The sequence below is a fragment of the Trichosurus vulpecula genome, chromosome 6 (genome assembly GCF_011100635.1).
Source record: "Trichosurus vulpecula isolate mTriVul1 chromosome 6, mTriVul1.pri, whole genome shotgun sequence".
NCBI classification, from domain to species: Eukaryota; Metazoa; Chordata; class Mammalia; order Diprotodontia; family Phalangeridae; genus Trichosurus; species Trichosurus vulpecula.
The window spans coordinates 157,863,688-157,884,004 of record NC_050578.1 but is presented as its reverse complement, the minus strand read 5'-3'; the positions used below and the strand labels follow the sequence as shown (position 1 = coordinate 157,884,004).

At 38.3% G+C, this 20,317-nt stretch overlaps 1 protein-coding gene across 2 annotated transcripts in view; it reads right to left on the bottom strand.

Moving 5' to 3' along the window:
* The window catches only part of USP46 (ubiquitin specific peptidase 46), a 59,723-nt gene that overhangs the window by 34,608 nt on the left and 4,798 nt on the right, over nucleotides 1-20,317 (bottom strand). The window contains exons 2-3 of one of the 2 annotated variants that reach the window (XM_036763448.1): nucleotides 4,142-4,222; nucleotides 302-515 (exon numbers count right to left, since the gene is read on the bottom strand). In XM_036763448.1, coding sequence (XP_036619343.1) covers nucleotides 302-515; nucleotides 4,142-4,222 — 295 coding nt within the window. Of the gene's footprint in view, nucleotides 1-301; nucleotides 516-1,512; nucleotides 1,568-4,141; nucleotides 4,223-20,317 lie in introns of those variants that run through there. The other variant, XM_036763449.1, reaches the window with a different exon arrangement.

The window sequence follows — 20,317 nt, the reverse complement described above, 5'->3', positions numbered from 1 at the left end:
CTAGGTGGGCCAAAGGCTGATGGGTTTTTTTGGGGGGGCGGGGGGAGAGTTGGGAGGGAGAGGCATGGCAATACTCTTGGGGAAAAAAAAACTAGTAAGTTGATTTTTTTTTTAAATCTAATAAGGATTGCATTCTCCACTAGTAGAGGGAATGCCACCAACAACAAAATGGCAGACCCTTGAAAACACCTTGAGATTGAAGTAATTTGATCCACTCAGTCCCATCATTAACTTTTTCCCACTCTATGGGAAAGTAGGCAAGACCAGTCATGCTTTAAACAAGGCATTGCTTTATACTCACCATTCTCCTTTCTTAACCTTGAAATGAACTTCTTTGGTGGAATCACGCCAACTTTCTTCTTCTGAGTAGCAATGCTGTGAAAAAGGTCTGCCAGGCAAGTCAACAGATTTTCCTTCTTTTTTTGCTGGGCCTTGTACGCCAATACATTTTCTCGAAATGGCCGACAGAAGTACAATGCTTGCAGTACAGAGTTACAGTAGCATGTGTTCCCAAACTGCCAAAGGAAAAGCAGGATATCATGAATCATTTCCCAAAGAGATCTGATTTCTAGAAGACCTTTGTCTCTGGAGACCTTAGTAGTCCATCACCATCCAGGTACGACAATTTGCATCACCCTACTTATACTAGAAACACAGCACAATCTTTCTTTGTGTCAATTAAGTCAGTTACGGATCAATGTAAATAGATGAAAAATATAAATATTCCCAATGATGGACTTTAGATCTTTCCTTTGAGTACAACAGGCCACGTGCTAAATCCCTCAGAATGCTCTCACGGTCATATTCTAAGGTGACAATTAGTATTATTCCTTGATGGAAAAACTGGTTGAGTCTTGTTGGTTAGGATGACAGGCCAAATCAAACAGATGAAATCTGACAACAAGCTGAAATCTGATATGGACAAATGTTTAAATCCTATACTTATGTTTAGGAAATTACAGGAAGGAAAGACCTTTTTCATGTTAAAAAGATGTACGGATATTGGCCAACTGCCAACTCGATATAAGTATGAAATGATGGACTAAAAATGGCAATGCTATCTTTGGCTGCATAAAAAGCAGGACAGGTTCTAGAAAAAAGTATCTCAATAGCAATCTCTGCTATGGCCAGACCATCTAAAGAAAAATTACCAACAGGTGTGTGGTAAAGAGAAGGGTAATCAGGATAATTAATTTGAAACCATATCGGATAAGGAAACATTGAAGAAACCAGAGATGTTTAACCTGGAGAAGATAAAACTTGGGGGTGGGGGGAGAGGGGACATGATAGCTGTCTTTAAACATTTCAAAGGCTGCCATATGGAAGGGGTATTAGACAATCTCTATAATCACAGAGGGTGAGATTAAGATCAATGAGTGGGAGTTACAGAGGAGGTAGCATTCAGCTGCTAAGGAAGAAATTTCTAAATGTTACAGCTGTCTGAAAATCAAAAAGGGTGCTCTAAGCTGGCCCTCAGAAGAGTCATTTCAGCAGGAGCTGAATGCCACTCACTTGTGAGGGGAAGAAGCTCTTGGAGATATGGAGAGATCCAGACGACATTGATCTGTTGAGGTCCCTAGCCACCATCATAATAACAGAGTTCATGAAAACAAAACAGAACACAAAAAGGAGAAAAATCATTTTAACAAATGCTTTTCTAGCCTTTATCTTTACAAATGAACAAATTATTGGAGGAGGGGGAAGAATCTAGTTTTGGTACAATGCCGCAGTAGATATTATCAAGCCCAAAAAGACCATTCAAATGCTCTTGTCTCATAGTTGCTTCTACCATTGAAAGTCACCACCTTTTCTGCATCTCATAATATTAGAGGATTGGCTATAACACCAAGAAAATTAAATGACTTGCCCAAAGTCACACAGCCAATGTATGTCAGAGGCTGGACTCCAACTAAAGTGTCCCTGAAAGCAAGTTATCTTTCTATTATGCCATACTACCTCTCAATAAAACCATTATATCTCCTATTTTGACAGATTAGGACATAGAGGCCGAGAAGTAAGATTAATTCCCAAGGTTAGAGAGTTAGCAAGCGGCAGAATGGGGACTCAAATCTAAGTTCTCTGACTCCAGATCCAGTACCCTATCCTCCTTGAAATAGTAAATGATGTACCCTAGTTCTCCCGTTAGCTTGTGGCTTGTGTTTACCCCAAGAGGAAGACAGATATTCTCCCTGGCTTATTAGTAATATCTACCCATGAACACCTCAGGTCCTATAACCTCCCTCCTGCTTCTTACCAGCCTCTTATTATTACACACCTGTGATGAGGGCCTGAGGTGAGAGAGCTCCACGCTATTTCACTGAAACTTGGCCCTTATTCAAAAGACAAGGCCTGGGAGAAGGGCTTCGATGGAGAAAATTTCTGGAATGTATTTCCCTTCTCTGTATTTGAAATGGTCTTTCCAGATTTAACAGTGTGAGTATATAAAAAGAGGGAGATGGAGGAAAAAATGGAAAAGATGGAGGGAGAAAGAGAGGGAAGGGAGAGGAGCCAAAAGAGAAAGGAAAGAAGAGGGAAAAGAAGACGGCGAAGGGGATGGGAAGAGAGTGAGAGAGGGAGGAAAAGAATTCTTTTAAGAAACTAGATAGAGCTGCGATATGTCACATTAGCTGTGAATATGGAAAAATTAACAAGTCTATGGGGAAAGAAAATAAGCATCAGTTTCCATAATTCTTTCTTCTTCCATTCAGTGACCTAAATTTTCATTCCTCCCCACAAACCATTAATATATTTCTCTTTGTAAAGGAAAAACACCCACTGACTTCAGAAATGGTCTTCACAGAGAAAACTAACCCATGGACTAGTGCACAAGGGTCCAAGACATTATATTTAAATAAAATGTCCATATTTCACTCACTTTAATGCTTCCGTTCCAAACCATAAACATCACTTCCAGTTCTATAACCTTCCTTCTCTCCTCACCAGCCTCTCACTATTACCCCTATCAGGAGGGCCCAAGGTGGAAGGCTTTGTGGAAGACACACTTTGTCACACACAGGGAAAGGGGCTGCATTCAGAGGGCTTCTGGGTTTCAACTTCTGCACTGGAAATGATACATTAGCCCACAGTCACATTATCAGAGAGTGCTACCAGACCAGCTGTACAGGAGAGCCAGGTGTTTCTAAGAGAGTGTTATGCTCCATTAAGTCCTCCACCCAGAGAGGCAGATCAGGAAGAGAAACTAGGGGAGAGGAATTCTATTACCTGATCATTTGGCTGTAGCCAGCTGGTCAGGAAACCAGAGCCTGGCAGATCTTGTTATGCACAAGGTTTTGCTCTGGGGCAGTTTAAAGAGGATATTACTAGAGCAGAAGTGAAATGAGACCAGGAATTTGCATAGAATATCTAGTCTTGCTTACCCCACCAGGAGCTGGAATGCCTTCTATGTTTACTCCATTTAGGTTAGGAAACCCCATCTACCTCTCAGGACCCAGTTCAAGTGTTACTTTCTCCATAAAATCTGACCTAATTATCTCCATATCTCTCCAGACCTGGAAATGATATTTGTTTCCTTGTACTTTGCATAATAACTTGGTTGTATTTGCTTTATAGAATTATCTTTTTCTACTTAGTATTATACTTATCCCTGTATGTGTCCTTACCCTTGGTAATCTTACAATCTAGAAAGAGAAATGCTTTATTTAACCTTTGTTTCTCCCTTAGTATCTCACAGAATGATTTACATAAAATTTGGTACTTAGTAAATATTTGTGGAATTTGAATTTAATTATGCAAAGAATTCAGTATTAACCTAAGATTTTTATCTATATGATTCAGGAAAAAGGTAAGCTTGTCTGCATAGATTTATCTAGAGCGAATGTCCAAATAAATTTAATTTCATCATTGAATTATGTAATTGATCCTCAACCACTGGAAGCTATGTAGGAGATCCCATAAGTACAGCTCCAGCCACACAGGAGGAATTAGCAAGTATAGTAGCTAATGTTTATTTTAAGGCATCTAAAATTGTCTTAAAACAATGGATTTAAGTTGTCCTCACACCTCCAACTCCCATTTTCTACACTCTACATTTTCTATAACCATCATTGAAAATCAAGCAATGAAAACAAAACCATGGATTCCATGTGGGAGGATAGACTAGGGATTTAATGACAATACTTACATTGACCAATCCAAAGTAGTGTTCATTGATTGGAAACTGCTCTGGACCAATGTCTTTTTCCAGAGCAGAGGCATTGGTGCCCTGGAGAAAGAAAAGTGATATGTTCAGTTTAATATAAAATAGAAAAGATGAAAAAACAAAACTGGAAAAAATCAGCTCCCAAAAGAAACATTTTCTTTGGTCAGAGATGTACAGTCTAGTGTGCAAAAAAAGAGGACACCAAAATGAATTCCAAGTAGTGGGACTTAGCCAGCCCACAAGGTAGAGAAATAATGGGCAGGCACTGGTACTGTCTCCGTATCATTGTCTCTCATGCTGGTTGATAAGTGGTTGAAAATGGGAAGGAACAAAAAATTAAGAGTATCCTTCACATCCAGCTGCCCTTCATTAGTCTTGGCAATATGCTTCTCTTTTCCTTGAACCTTGTGTTCTCATCTTCCATTATGTCCTAAAAGAACTCTGGGAAAGAGGATGTATGAAACAATAAAATGGAAAAATCATGACGATAAAATTACTTTGGAATTAAATGCTGGATTTATATGGGAGTGAAAGTCTATCATCCAGAATGGAATATGGGCTACACCACCAATTTCAACTTTCACAAAAAAAAAAAAACACCTCTCACATTAAAAAAAAAATAAAGGCAAATTATGAAAGTTAAAAGAGCAAGTTCATTTTCCTCATTGGATCCTCAAAACAACCCTCAGAAGTAGGACTATTATTATCCCCAACTTACAGTTGAGTAAACTGAAGCAGACAGAGATTAAGTGATTTGCCCAAGGTCACTACATTTCTGAGGCTGGATTTGAGCTTGGGTATTATGGAACCTGGGCCCTGTGCTCTACCCAGTGTGCCGCCTCACTGGACCAAATTAAAACACTTAGCACAGTTTCTGGCACATAACAGAAACTTAATAAATACTTCTTCCCTTCCCCTGTGAAGAATCTAGACATTCCCAACGGCAACTACTTGATGAGCCAACTAAAACAGTCCCACACTTTTGCACAAGAAACAATTATTTCTCCTCCCTAACCTTGGTAAAGCTTCTTTAACAATGAATCTATTGGCATCAAGGAGAAGTGAACCAAAGTTTATACAACAACATGAACTTAACAAGGTCAGAAAGAATGGAATACAAAGCAAGTAAATGACCAAGTTCTCTTTGCATGCAACTGGCCAGTGACAAAGAAAGACTCAGGAACTCACCCAAGGATATCCCTCCCTTGAGACCCTATCCTCAGGACAGCCTGCCTGCCTTCCTTCTGACTTAAGTACTTTGAAAGGCTTAGCTCTTTTAAGCCTACAGAGATCTATGATGTTGATATTTTTAAGGCAAAAATTCTTTTCTTTTTAAGAACTATTTCTGAAAGAAAACAAACCCAATATGAAGGAACATCACACAGACCTGTAAGGGGACATAGAATAAAAGCCTTTTCTTAGGTTTGTTGTTCATTATTATATTTGTTTTTACCTTGTTCAATGTTAAAGTTCTTTGAGAGACTGTACTCATTCTGTAAGCATCTTTGTTTTGGTTAGTGGTTAAGTTTACAATAAAAAATGTCTTTAATCTCATTTTAGCTTGTATCTTGCTGCACACAATTAACATTTCCTGCCAATAGAGTGAAATAGCTTCTGAAGAGCTGAATGAATGGGGATGAAAATAAGCACAAGTGCTATTGGGGCCCTTGAAAAGCTGAAGTGCAGAAACAACCCACTGTAAAGCAAAGAACAACTTGAAGGGATGGAATTTTCCACCCTCAGTTAAACTGCCTTTTCCTCCCCACTAAATTTGTATATTTAATCTGCTATTTCAATGATCTAATTTCTTTACCTGTCATTTAGGAATGAAGTACAGTACAATACTGCTTAAATCTATTTTGTCTTTAATGATAAATAAGCCTGTATACAACCAGTTCCTCTTCTTACGACAGATATCTACAAAAGACCTCAAGAGAAATTCATGTCCTCTAGAACAGGAATTCTTAACCTTTTTTGTGTCTTGGACATCTCTGGCAGTCTGAGGATATCTACAGACCTCAGAATGTTTTTAAATACACAAAATAAAGGACTACAAAAGCAAACCAATTACACTGAAATATAGTTGTCAAAATATTGTTTAAAAACATATGCAGGCTTGTATAATCTATATCAAATTGCTTAACCTCTCAGGGAGGGGAGAAGAGAAGGAAGGAGAGAATCTGGAACACAAAATTTTTAAAAATGAATATCAAAGGGTCAGCTAGGTAACATAGTGGATACAGCAATGGCCCTAGAGTCAAGAGGACCTGAGTTCAAATTTGACCTCAGACATTTACTAGCTGTGTGACCGTGGGCAAGTCACTTAACCCCCATTGCCTCCAAAAAAGAAGAAAAAATGTTAAAAATTATTTTTACAGGAAAATTATTATTCATAAAGTTTTTTTTAAATACAAGTACACAGACCTCAGATTAAGAATCCCTGCCCTAAGAGATCAAAATGAATGTTAACTCACCATGATTTCAATCTTATAACTCCATTTCAGCTTGATGCAATGAAGCGAAGGCTTTGGAGCCTGGAAGACCTAGCCTCAAGTACTGCTGCCAGCTACATCACCTCCACAAACCACGTAACATCCCAAACAACATTCTAAGCCTCTAAACTGCTGATGATCTGCTCTGATCAACATTAGTAACGGCATGAAGTCACAGGTCAAAAAATAAAAACTTCGAATAAAAAAAAAAAAACAACATTTATCCAGCACCTACCAGGCCAAGGAACTCTAGGGTTTTACAAATGCAAAGACAAAAAGGTGTATCCCCTGACCAAAAAAAAAGTCTCCTCTCCCACCCTCACATACTTTTTGAATCTCTAGCTTCCTTCTCAGATCATCTATTACACTCCTCCTAGAAGAGGACTTTCCTAATGACCCCAGTTATTAGTATCCTCCCCTCCAAGAAATTATTTTGAAGCTACTTTTTATACACTTTGTAATTGCTTATCTAAGAACATGTTGTATTCCCCTGGTAGAATAGAAGCTTCTTGAGGTCAGGGACTATTTGAGTTTTTTCCTTGATATGCCCAGGGCCCTGAATAGAACAGATATCTAATAAGCATTGGTTAAATAGAGTTATTGCCCAGGTATGGGTTCCACTTTGTGATTCTGAATCTTCTTTTCCAGGATACACATGACTGACATAAAATGATTATGCTTAGAGCTCACAACATGTTTCTCCCTGAGACAGAAATGTTCTCAACCCCAGAAATGTAAAAACAAACAAAAAAATCCAAAACAAAAACAAACTCCACCCAGAAAAATTATCTTCCTGAGATTAGTTACCCTCTTGTTTAATCACCTAAGAAACATGTTATTTCAAAATTCCTGGTCCTAATTTAAAAAAAAAAAGGACTGTGCATAGTTCTTACAGAAAAGAATGATCCTGAGCCCAGCCACCATGAGCAGCAGTTGTGTTTGGGGTGAAGTAACACTCATACACAAGAACCAGGGCAATAAAATGGTTTAACAGTGAAATGGGCTACACTTTTCATCTTTTAGTGTCTGGGTTCATCATTCCAATGACACTACAGTAAAGTCTTCTTGACTCCAAGGTGCAAATTCTATCCACAGTGCCACCTAGCTGCCCCTTTGGGGGAATAGATGACACTGGGTCAAAGACTATGCAGAGTTTAGTGACTCCAGGGGCAGAGTTACAAACTGCAATAGTCTCCTGATGGGTCTCCTGCCCCAAGTCTCTCCCCACTCCAATCCATCTTCCTCACAGCCACCAGTGATTTTCTGAAAATATAAATCTGGTCTATGCCAAGCCCCTACTCAGACCCCAGTGGCTTCTTATTCTCTCTACAAACTCCTCTGTGTGGCATTTAAAGATCTGCAGATCTTGACCCCTTCTCTTTCTACTCTTCTTCCACATTATTCTCCTACATAATTCACATCTATGAGTTACTTGCTATTCCTCACACATGACACTCCATCCCCTATCTATCTGCCTATGCACTAGTTGCCCCACCATGTCAAGAATGTTCTCCCTCCTCACCTCTATCTCTTGAAATGCTTGGTTCCTTTCAAAACTCCACTCAAATGCTACCTTCTAGAAAAGGTCCTTTCCCAGCTGCTGGTGTCTTCCCCTCTAAAGCAATTTTCTACATACTCTATGTGTATCTTGCATATATTTTTTAATGTGGATGTTGCCTCCCTCATTAAAATGTAAGTTCCTGAGGGCAGGGACTATTTTTGTTTTTGCTTTCTTCCCCCTTTCCCCCCACCCAAGGGCTTGGATAGAGAAAGGGTTAAAGGGACTTGAAAACTGTACTTCAAATATTTGAGGAATTGGCATTACAGAAAAAGAACTGGACTTATTTTGCTTAGCCTTAAAGGGCAGAATCAATAGTAATGGAGACAAGGTGCAGAGAGGCAGATTTAGGTTTGTTTACAAGAAAAACATCCTAAAAGTTAAGCGTTATTCACAAGTAAGATGGGATGCCACAGGAGATAGTGGGTTCCCCCTTCCTGGAGGTCTTCAAGCAATGGTTGGATGACCCATTTGCTGAAGTAATACAGGTTTCAAAACCCCATGGAGAGACTGATTACTCAACACAGTATGCTTTTGGGAAGGGACAAATACGAGCCAGAGCTTGGGAAGAGTCCTTTTTTCTTCCTGCTTTGAGAAAAGACATAAGTGATTCCAAACCTTCTGGGAGTTGGGGGGGTGGGGTGGAGGAAAGAACCAGAGAAAAAGAGAACAGATTTGGGGGAAAAAGACATGTTGGGGGACCAGCTGTCTTCCCAAAGCCTGTTCTCTACAGGGCCCTCCCCCAATAGGGTCTGTGGGTCTTCTCTCAAAGCAAGAAGAAGAAAGACTCTTCTTGCCAACTCTCCTGCTGACTTCACTCCTTGCGAAGGCATGCAGTACTAGATGATCCTTCTGTCCACTAATGCAGTATTACCTGAACAGCAGCTCCCAAAACCCAGGTTATATCCCCTACTCTCCTTTAGACAGGAAGCAAAGCCTCCTCTTCCAACTGAATTCAAACGACCCATTTGGACACCTACATGGACAACACATACCTTATGTGGAAAATGTGTGTCAGGAGATTCTGGTTTTACAAATATGGATAGGATTGGGCAGCTTCAAGTCCCCTCCAGCTCTGAATTTGCATGAAATTTAGTAGATGAGTTTGGCAGCCTAACAGCTAAGTAAGGTACTATCTTAGGGGAACAAGAAATGCAGCTCCCTGAGAAGAGGTTTGGGAACACAATTTGCTTCATGGTAACTCTGGCAGAGACAATCAGGAAAGAAGGAAAGACTCATGAATGAATGAATGAATGAATACAAGAAAAAGCATTTATTAAGTGCTTACTATGTGCCAGGCACTATGCTAAAATGTTCGGTCGTGTTCAACTCTTCATGACCCCATTTTGGGGTTTTCTTGGCAAATGCTGGAATGGTTTGCCATTTCCTTCTCTAGCTCATTTTATAGATGAGGAAACTGAGGCAAACAGGGCTTAAGTGACTTGCCTGGGATCACACAATTAGTAAGTGTCTGAGGCCAGATTTGAACTCACAAAGATGAGTCTTCCCAACTTCAGGGCAGGGACCGCACCATCGAGCTGCCCCTCTACGCTGGGTACTGGATATACAAATGCAAAAAGAGAGTTCCTATCCAACAGAGAAAAATAAGACACACGGAGGGGCAGAGGTATGGGAATGAGTGGGAGGAGAAGAAGGAAAGAGATCAAGAAAGGCTTCATGTAGAGGGTAGTGCTTGAGCCGAGACCAGGAAGTGCAAGAGGAAGAAGTAAGAAGAGAGTAAATTCCACCCACTGAAGACATGAGTACAAAGAGACGGAAGATGAGCATTTGTTTGGAGCAACAAATAGGCCAATATGATTGTACAATGTGTGAAGGGGAGTAATGAGTGTGAGAAGACCGGACAGATAAGAAAGGACCAGGATGTGAGGAGCTTTAAAGGCCAAACAGAGGAGTTTGGATTTGATTCCAGATATAATAGGAACCACTGGACTTTATTATCAGGGAGGGGTGAGGCAGACACGGTCAGGCCCGTCTGTGGATTAGGCAGTCAGGTGGAGAATGAACTGGAGTGAGTAAAAGCTTGAGGGAGGGAGAGCAAATAAAAATCCACCAAAATAGTCCAGGTGAGACAGAATACAGAGAGGCCTTAACTAGGGTCATGGCTACATAAATGGAGAGGAAAGAATGGAACTGAGAGATGCTGTGGAGAGAGAGAGGACAAGATCTGACAAATGACTACTAGATGTGTGGGACGAATAAGAATGAGGAGACAAGGACGACAAGGTTTTGAAAACAGGTGACTAAGAGGATGTGGGTACCCCTAACAGTAAGAGAGGGATCAAGAGAGGGATAGGTTTAGAAGGGGAGACAATCAGTTCTGTTCTGAACATGTTGAGTTTGAGATGATTATAGAATATCCAATTTGGAATGTCCAACAGCCAGTGGGACTGGTGCTCAGAAGATAGAGGATATGTGTATGCCTGTATGTGTATATGTGTGTGTGTGTGTGTGTGTAATATATATAGAGTGTGCATGTAATATATATAGTGTGTTTCTAATATATAGAGTATGTGTATGTGAGTTATATGTATAGTGTGTAATTATATAAAGTATATAACATATACAGAGAGTGTGTGTGTGTAATATATATATAGTGTGTGTATAATATACATATATATAGAAAGAATTTATGTGTAATATACATATATAGGGTATGTATAATAGAGAGTGTATGTAATATATGAAGAGTGTGTAATATAGAGAGAGAATGCGTATGTGTGTAATATATATAGAGAATGACAGTGTGTGTAATATACATATATAGAGTGTATAATATAGATATATATAGAGTATGTGTGTGTAATATATAGTGTATATGATATATATATATATATATATATACAGAGAGAGAGAGAGAGAGAGAGAGAGAATGTGTGTGTGAGTGAGATAAGGCAATTGACTGAAACATCAAGAAGTATGGAAGAGGGGGAGTAGTGATAAGTGAGTAATAGCATGGCAGGGAGATGATCAGAGCATAATGTGGTGGGTCTGGAGCCAACTGGATATGGTGAAGCCTCACCCATCAGGAGAGTTGGGTAGAATACCCTAGGGCAAGAGCTAGAAGACTTGGTCAGTAGTTGGACCTATAACATCATGGGCACTTTCACTTTAGGGAACTGAGAAGAGGAAACATGAATGAAGAAGATGGAAGAGTAGTTAAAGAAAGAGAACAGGAAAGTGTGTTGTTCTAAAGCCACAGGATGAAGAAAGTATCCAAAAGGAGGGTGATCACTAATAGTGTCAAAAGAAAAGCCATGAAGAACAAGTCTGGGTGACTGATTAGGAGTTCACTGGTAACTTTCGAGAGAACATTTTCAGTACAGTGTCAAGGCTGAAAACTACTTTTCAAGGAGTTAAAGAAAGGATTTGTGGTAAGGAAATGGAGACATTGACTGATGAAATGCAATGGAAAATTATAATAAAATTTAATACTAAAACTGCCTCTTTTTGTAGCCCCAACACTTTGCACAATGCCTGGATTATACAGTAAGCACTTAATAAATGTTTACTGACAGGATGAATTTTTTAAAAAAATACAGATATATTTTAAATATGAAAGAAATTATTCAGAATAGTGCAGTGAAAAAGCAGAGCCAGAATATCAGGATACATATTAGCTATAATTATATTTTTGTTTTGGGCTGGACCTATGATTTCGTGAAATCATATGGGGAACTCCCAGTGAAGAGACTCCCTCTACTGATACAAACTATGTTTGCTCTGAAACTTTTCATTTTGAGAAGGACTTGCCCAAGATCACTCAGCTATGATGATTTTTTTCATCCACAAATTTAATGTAGATAAAATTTTATGCCCACAAATATGGACAATGTGGACAGAAATAATAAAATGGGGCAGAGGGGAAAGGAATAACTGTTAAATTATTATGGATATAAACATACAGATCTTTTGAAGCTTAATTAGTTACACATGAGGTTTAATTGACTTTTCATTATATAAAAGTTAATCTCAAGCAAAAAAACTTGTTATTGTATAAAAGTTAGTTTCACACAAAAAAATTACTTTAAAAAATTAAGGCATTTACCTCCTCTTATCCTACTTGTTTGAAACTCTTGATTCAGGCATTTTCTGAGGAAAGAGAACCCAAAGTAGCTTACATATTTGAATAAAAAAGGATTCAAAGAAAAACCACACTGCAAATAGATCTATTTAAAACCCCAGAAAATCTTTGTGTTGTGTCCCCTTTCAGAAAGGTAGAGACAAAGGGTCAACTAGTTTAGGATCAAACCATCCCAAGAGTTAAGGGAAATGCAGAATTCTATCATTTTTTTTTTCATTTAAAAAATGTTTTCCCTTCCTTCTACCTCTCCCCTCTATTAGGAGAAGAAAAAACAACACACCTTGTAACAAATATTCATAGCCAAACAAAACAAATTCACTCATTGGTCTCTATGACTTTTCAAAAAAGATTGAGGAATGAAAAGAATGGAGGTGAGGGGAGAAAAGTCTCAACCGTGTAACCACAGCCATAAGTAGGCCAAGGCAACTAGGCTTGGCTCCAACACTGTTCCAGGAAGTACTTCCCTTCCACTACATAGCCCCCAGATACATTTATCCCATGTTACCTTCTCTAGCCCCACTCACCCCCTTCCCCTACGTGCACAAAAGCTCTGTGTGTAACTTCAAAACTAATCGAAGAAACAGAGAGTTATTGGAAGAAGAGCACCTAGGGTAAGCCCAAGTCTAACCCAATTTGTTTTAGTTGAGAGTCTGAGTAATTCCAAAGTGATAAATTTTGGGATAATGTGCAAAGAGCTGAGCAAATGGTAAAGACAGTATTCCTGAACGTAACCAGTTTGGCTGCTGGCTTTATTGGTTGAAATATATAAGCACAATACCCAGAATAATGCTCCCTCATCACTAATCATCCACCACACTGAGTAACACATCCAGATCTCACTCTACTTGTAAATAATCATGGAGATAAAACAATGTGTGGCGATTGAATTGTCACAGGATATTAGTCACTTCGAAAGAAGTAGAACCAAAAAGGTTATAAGCAACGTTTGTTGAGTCATTTTCCATTCATGACTCTTCTTGATTTCGTTTGGGGTTTTCTTGGCAAAGATACAGGAGAGGTTTACCATTTCGTTCTCCAGCTCATTTTGCAGATGAAGAAACTGAGGCAAAGTTAAGTGACCTGCTCAGGGTCACACAGCTAGTAAATGTCTGAGACTGGATTTGAACTTAGGGAACTCAGGTTTTCCTGACTACAGGGCTAGTGCCTGTAGGCAACGGAAGGAAAAGAATGCTAATATCATTCAAATTAATCTGGTTAGAGGCCAGAATCCAGGAAAATGATCAAATGAAATGCTATACCAAAATAATTTGATCACAGAATTATCCTCAGGAAAAAGATCTGACTGGAAAAAATTTTAAATCCTCTTTTTAACTTTACTCTTCAGTACTTATTAAGAATGCAAATTAGAACACAGGAATGTATCTATATGCAATATTATTTACAATGATATAAAGCAAAGGCTACACTTGAAATGTTATTAATTTCTTGTGACAGCACCATATTTAAGAGAGGAAGATTAAAAAAAAACAATATGTAGGATATTAAGTGTTTTAACACTATGTTCTGTGCTATTCTTGTTTCTAACTATACTTACCTGATAATAGTCATCACTGAATGCTAGGAATAAATTGGACAAAAGTTAAGGGAATTGGGCTCTATTACCAGTTTGCCTTAGCTTTAAAAAAATAAAATAACTCTTAAAAGGCCCTTTTTAAAGTAGTCTGTCATAATATATAGAATATTAAATTTGTGGTTGGTAAGACCTAGGTTCAAATCCCATTTTGATACTTATTTGTGTATGACCCTGACCACTGGCCCTCCAAGTGCCTCAAACACCACCCTAGGATTTATCTTCTAAGTCACAGAAGGGTTGGCATTCCCCATATTGACACAAACACAGATCCTTCATGCATTCAGTATAAATCATCTTCGTATCTCATTTAATTTCATCTCCACAATATGCTTGTAACACAAGTAGAGACAAGCATTATTTATTCCTGTTCTATAGATGAAGAACCTGAAACCCAGAGATGGTAAGTCATTGACTTAAAGTAATTACTGCCAATTAGTGGAAAAACCCAAATGAGAGCCCAGAGTTCCAGCCCATCCATCACTCTTTGTTTGCCCTGCATCATAGTCCTTCCAGGCTATAACACAGAACCAATTCACGTAAATGCAGGCTAGTGGTAGTCAAAAGACCCTCTACCACAATATTCCAAAATCTTAATTTTTTGTGGATAAGAAAAATAGCAAATGTTGGGGAAATTCACTGACCTGACTTCTTGTGAAAGGTTCCTACTTCACGCACCTGAGCTACAAAATCTCCTGCCAAAGAAAGATGGCCCCAGGACATGAGATACAGTAGAATAACCTGAGTTCAGGCTGGAACATGGAGAAAACAGAACTAAAGTACACCTAGAGGCTTTGGTCAGCAAACCTGACTAGGGTCAGAGACCAAGCTCAGAAAATGCATTCCTTGCAGGCACAAGTAAAAAAAATCATTAGAAACAGCAATTAACTTAAAAATGGGATGGCAAAAAGTATGCTTCCCACTTAGGTCTTTTCCAGTATGTTCTGTTTATTATTTAGCAATAACCCTCTAATCCTTAGTTAGATTTTGCAGATTTCCTTCAAAGTAAAATTAATTATGTTTATTTTACTTATGGAAACTGAAAGACATAAAATTCCTTGGACAGTGGTCACAGGAAACAAGATAACAGAGCAAATCTCAGACCTTTCCCTGGTTCCCTAAATGACAAAACTCATTGTCTGTCTGCCCAATTCCCTCATACTCCAAACTAACTCACTCCTCCAGTGACTATATCTGAATTATTTGAGGGAATGAAGGATCACATATGTAGAGTTGGAAGGGATCCTAACAGTCACGTGCTAAGCCAAGCCCCTTTCGTTTACAGATGAGCACGTTAGGACCCCAGAGATGAATCAATTGACCTAAGGTCACACAGGTTGTTTCACATATGTTTAACAAGCTCCTAGGATTCCAAATCCGGACTTCTTTCTACTGTGCCATGCTGCCTCTCTCTCGGTCAGAGATTCCATAAACAGCATATCACTAGAGAGAGTTTAAATAACCCAAATCAATTACTCTTACCCCAAACCGCCAAAAGTAGAAGACCAGAGAAGTGAAAGTCTTCCTCCATCCCACACGCCCCCCCAACCCCAATTATTTCTCTATTTTCCTTCAGATAAACAGCTAAACATTTTAATGCATTTGAGCTCATCTGACCTATGCACTTACTTCCCCAGCTAGAATCACTTAACTAACCTGCACCAAAATGTTGATTTCTAAACTAAGCAAATGAATAAATGTTTTTGGCTACATGATGTACCCTCATTACCAGAAAAAGGAGAAGAGTATCATATCTTTGAAGGGTTATTAGAAGTTTTTTGCCAAACACATCCACAGTTACATTTTTCATCTACATTTCAGTCTGACTTCGGAGACCGATTTTCCTTTTCTCCTCCAATTCTTCTTTAAAAGTCCTTTTTTTACTTAAATACATTTCTACACTAGCAGGTGTAGTCATTAAAAATCCTTACAAATCCAACATCCCCTTATCAAGTTACTGTTTTCAAACCACTACCCTTCAAAATTCAACACTGCCTCCAAAAACTGAACCCACACAAATTCAGTCATTCATTTTTAGGACACAAGACCCTAACTGTCCACCCACATCGCAGAAGTGGGGCTAGGAAAGTGCTTTTGGGCAGAAGCAAGGTTCATGGCCAATTTTTTTTTTTTTCACAATGGGGCCTGGTGAGAAGTTGGTCCCACTTGGCTGTGGCTGCAGCTTCTGGGTAGCAGGTTAGAACAAGGTTTGCTTCCACCTAATCCCCTAATCACTCCTGCAGGATCCAGCTGTGCTCTGAGGTAACTATTTAAAGCACACCTTAAAGTAATATTTGCAAATTTGTTTCCTACTTTGCCAGTCTAGTTAAAGTGAAATGTATGTATGTATGTCTTCTTGTGGGGATGTCATTGTTTTGGAAATACTTCTGAGACTCAAGCTTTTCTTTCTGAAAAGAACAATGGAATGATCCAACACAAATTACATAAGCAATAAGCTGCCCTTTCAGCCAATATGAGGTCATTTGAAGAGCCAATTATTCAATTTATGGATTGTTCTCCAGAAGATCCCTTGCGGCTTCCTAGTCTTCATCTTTTATCCATTAGAAGGAAAGCAAAACTGAAATGCAGAAGTTAAAATATGTAGAATATTATTCATAGGCATGGAAAAGGTTTATTGAATAAAAAAAGACAAACTTGAGGGCTGATATTAAGTTTTAAAATTTTAGAATTATCCTTGGATTTAGCTCATTTGTTTTATGAAAATTATTCTGAATATAACAAATATCTTAAAAAGAAAATATTTCCAATATACACAACACAGCCTTTTCTGATCCCCCAACTGCTACTGCCCAGCCGCCCCTCCCCACTCTCTTACATTTGTTTGGTATCAATCTCTTCATATATGTGTGCATGTATATATATATATATATGAAATATGTATATGTGTGTGTACATATACACACATATGTATATATGTACATACATATATGTGTATATATGGTCTCCCCTGATAGAATATAAGCTCTTTGAAGGCAGGGGCTATTGCATTTTCACTCTGTATGCCTTTTATTTAATACTATCTAGCATATATCTATAGTCATATGAAAAAATGTTCTATATCACTATTGAGTAGAGAAATGTAAATTAAAATAACTCTGAGGTACCACCTCATACCTATCAGATTGTCCACTATGACAGAAAAGGAAAATGATAAATGTTGGAGGGGATGTGGTAAAATTGGGACACTATTATACTGTTCGTAGAGTTGTGAACTGATCCAACCATTCTGGAGAGCAATTTGGAGCTATGCCCAAAGAGCAATCAAACTGTGCATACCCTCTGATACAGCAATACCACTACTAGGTCTGTATCCCAAAGAGATTTTTTTTAAAGGGAAAAGAACCTATTTTTACAAAAATATTTATAGCAACTGTTTTTGTAGTGTCAATGAACCTAAGAAATACCTACCAGCTGGGAAATGGTTCAACAAATATGGTATATGAACCCAATGGATTACTACTGTGATATAAGAAATGACAAGAGAAACAGTTTCAGAGAAACTTAGGAAGATGTGTATGAACTGAAACAGGCAAAATCAGAATAATTTATACTATGACAGTATTATAAAAATAAACAAGTTTGAAAGACTTTACAAAAAAGTCTAGCATTCAGTAGAGGGTTGCTGAGTGTTGCGTTGACATGGGTCAAAAAAAAACAAACAAAAAACAACCCAACAACAGTATTCCACGGCAGACTTTATAAGCTATATTCCCCCTTCATTCCTTTCTCAGCTCTGCTTCTGACTTGATAGACTCTGCCTCATCCTTCCAGTGCCATCTCCTCCTTGAACTTCCCTCAGAGCCTGGGGCCTCCTCCAGCTGGAACCTCCCTGGACCTAGCAGGCCCCCTGCTTCCACTGATGAATTCCTCACACGGGCTTAATTTTGGAGAGGAGCCTAGGCTAGCCAGCCTTCAATCCCCTCCTCCACTCCATTTCTGACTTTCCAGAATTTCAGTCCTTTACTTCTTTTAATTATTTCCTATTTATCCTGGATATAGCTTGCTTTGTATATCTGTTTGCATGTTGTCTCTCCCGTTAGACTGTAAGTTCCTTGAGGGTAGGGACTGTCTCTTTTGCTTCTTTTTGTATTCCCAGCACCTAACACAGTGCCAGGCACATAGTAGGTGCTTACTAAGTGTTTACTGATTTTTTAATTAATTGATACCATGCCTCTAAGCAGGCACCTTCTCCCCAGCCTTCCAACTTTTCAATTCCCTTTTGTATAACGTCCTTCCCCATTGGAATATAAATTTCTTGAGAACAGTGACTATCTTTTTACTTGTATTTGTATCTCCAGAGTTTTGTACAGTGATCAGAACCTAGAAAGTCCTTAATAGATGCTTATAGCTTTGCTATAAGTATCAAGGTTTCTAGAATTGTTATGGATTTGTATAATTTTTAAAAAACAGAATCACATTTTCTCAAAACTCAAAGAGACCTTAGAAGTCATCTAGTCCCATACATACTTGACTAAGAATCCACACTAAAACAGCATCACTGGTAAGCAATGCCTCAAAAATTCTCAGTGAGGGGTGCAGGGGCATCCACTATTTCCCTAAGGATGCTCATTCTACTTGGGGACAACTCTAATTGTTAGGAAGGTTTTCCAGAAGTGGCATCTAAACCTGCCTCTTTACAACATCAACCCAATGCTCTTCAACCTGCTCCCTGGGCCAAACACCAGTTGAATAAGCTAGTAACTGCTGCAACTCAATCTATCCAGACTATAAATTTCCAAGATACATAACATTCTGAAAAATAAAGTGCGGGATTAAAAAAGTACACTCAGAGTACTTCTCACAAATCTGTGTTCAGGCAGGAACTGATATGTCACATTGCGCCAACCTCAACTTTAGAAAAATGTACTTATGTGGAAGTAAGACTATAATTGAACTTTACTTCCTAAATGATACCAAAGAGCTTGTGAGAAAATTGGAAGAATCTATAAGCCATCCTCTCCTAGGTCTCATAAGATACTTTTCTCTAATGCTCATTTTAATTGAACCAAAGTTACTTTCTGAAATGAACAACATTGAGTTAAACTGAGGTCTGGTTTTGAATAATAATGACTTCCTTCATTTAAAGACTAGCAAGGAGTACTCTAACTTGCGTCCTAAGATTGATAATCTTTTTGTTACACCAGCTTGTACTTTTTCCCATTCAGTTATCACTCCTTCCCATCCCCTTAACTATCACAAAAACCACATCTCTTCCTTGGGACTGTTCCCTCTTTTGCACACATACACACACACACACACACACACACGGGTTCTGAGGTTGGATGTGTTTTAGCCAGAAAAGATCAGAGAATGTTTCATTTAAAATCCAATCCAACAAGTATTTATTAAAAGACTACTATGTACAAAGCACTCGGAAGAGCTAAATTGTCCTTGGAGATAGTAGAAAGAAATCTGACGGCCACGGTACACCTTCAAGAATTCAGAGCTGGAAGGAATTTTAGTGGTCACCTTAAACTTTTAAGATCATGCAAAGTCACTGCCTTCAATTAGGCTACAAGCTGATTCCCATTTTTGAATCACCATGAAACTCAGAATGAATAATTCTAAATTTGAGCTAAATTAGAACCCAAAAATCAATGCTATCACTGTAAGAAGCATTCTGATCTCACAGCTACTTGTTACCTTAGATTGTTTTTTAGACAGACTCAAATATGTCTTTGCCAGTTCATTTAGTCCAGGGATTGCAATTAATAATCATTGTGGACTTTTTCCATACCCTACCAACGTTTCATTTTGCCACAACTACAGGCTTGAATATTGCGAAACTAAATGTGAACTTACCACACCGGTAAACTAGGAAGAAAATATACAGTGAGGTCACTGAGTGACCTTGAGAAAGTCATTTTTATGGTACCTATCTTATAGGTTTTTGTGAGGAAAGTACTTAATAAACCTTTCATGTAGTACAGGAATGTGCGTAATGACCACTACTTGGATAACTTTGTGCCAGTCATTTGATATTGCTTCTACTTCTATGAAATAGATATAATAATTATAAAGTACTTAGAAAGCCATTTAAAGATAATATTACACAAAATAAATATGACTGACAAAACTTTTTTAAAATACTGACTGATTAGGAAGAAGGCGAAAGTGAAAAAATGAAGTCTAATTTGCAGAATATTAAAAATAAACATTATTTTCTAGTATATGCAAATATCAAATGACATAGAAGGGAAGTCCACATGAATGAGGCTTCATTGCTTTGTTTTTTTTTTTAACTAAGTACACTACATATTCAATATCATGACATTGGCATGGTTAGGCAAATCCCAAATATAAGAAGGTTGAATATATCTTAATATTTATATCATGAGGTCATGAACCTAGGAAACAACAAAGGGAAAAAGACAACTGATGGAAGAGAAGTAAT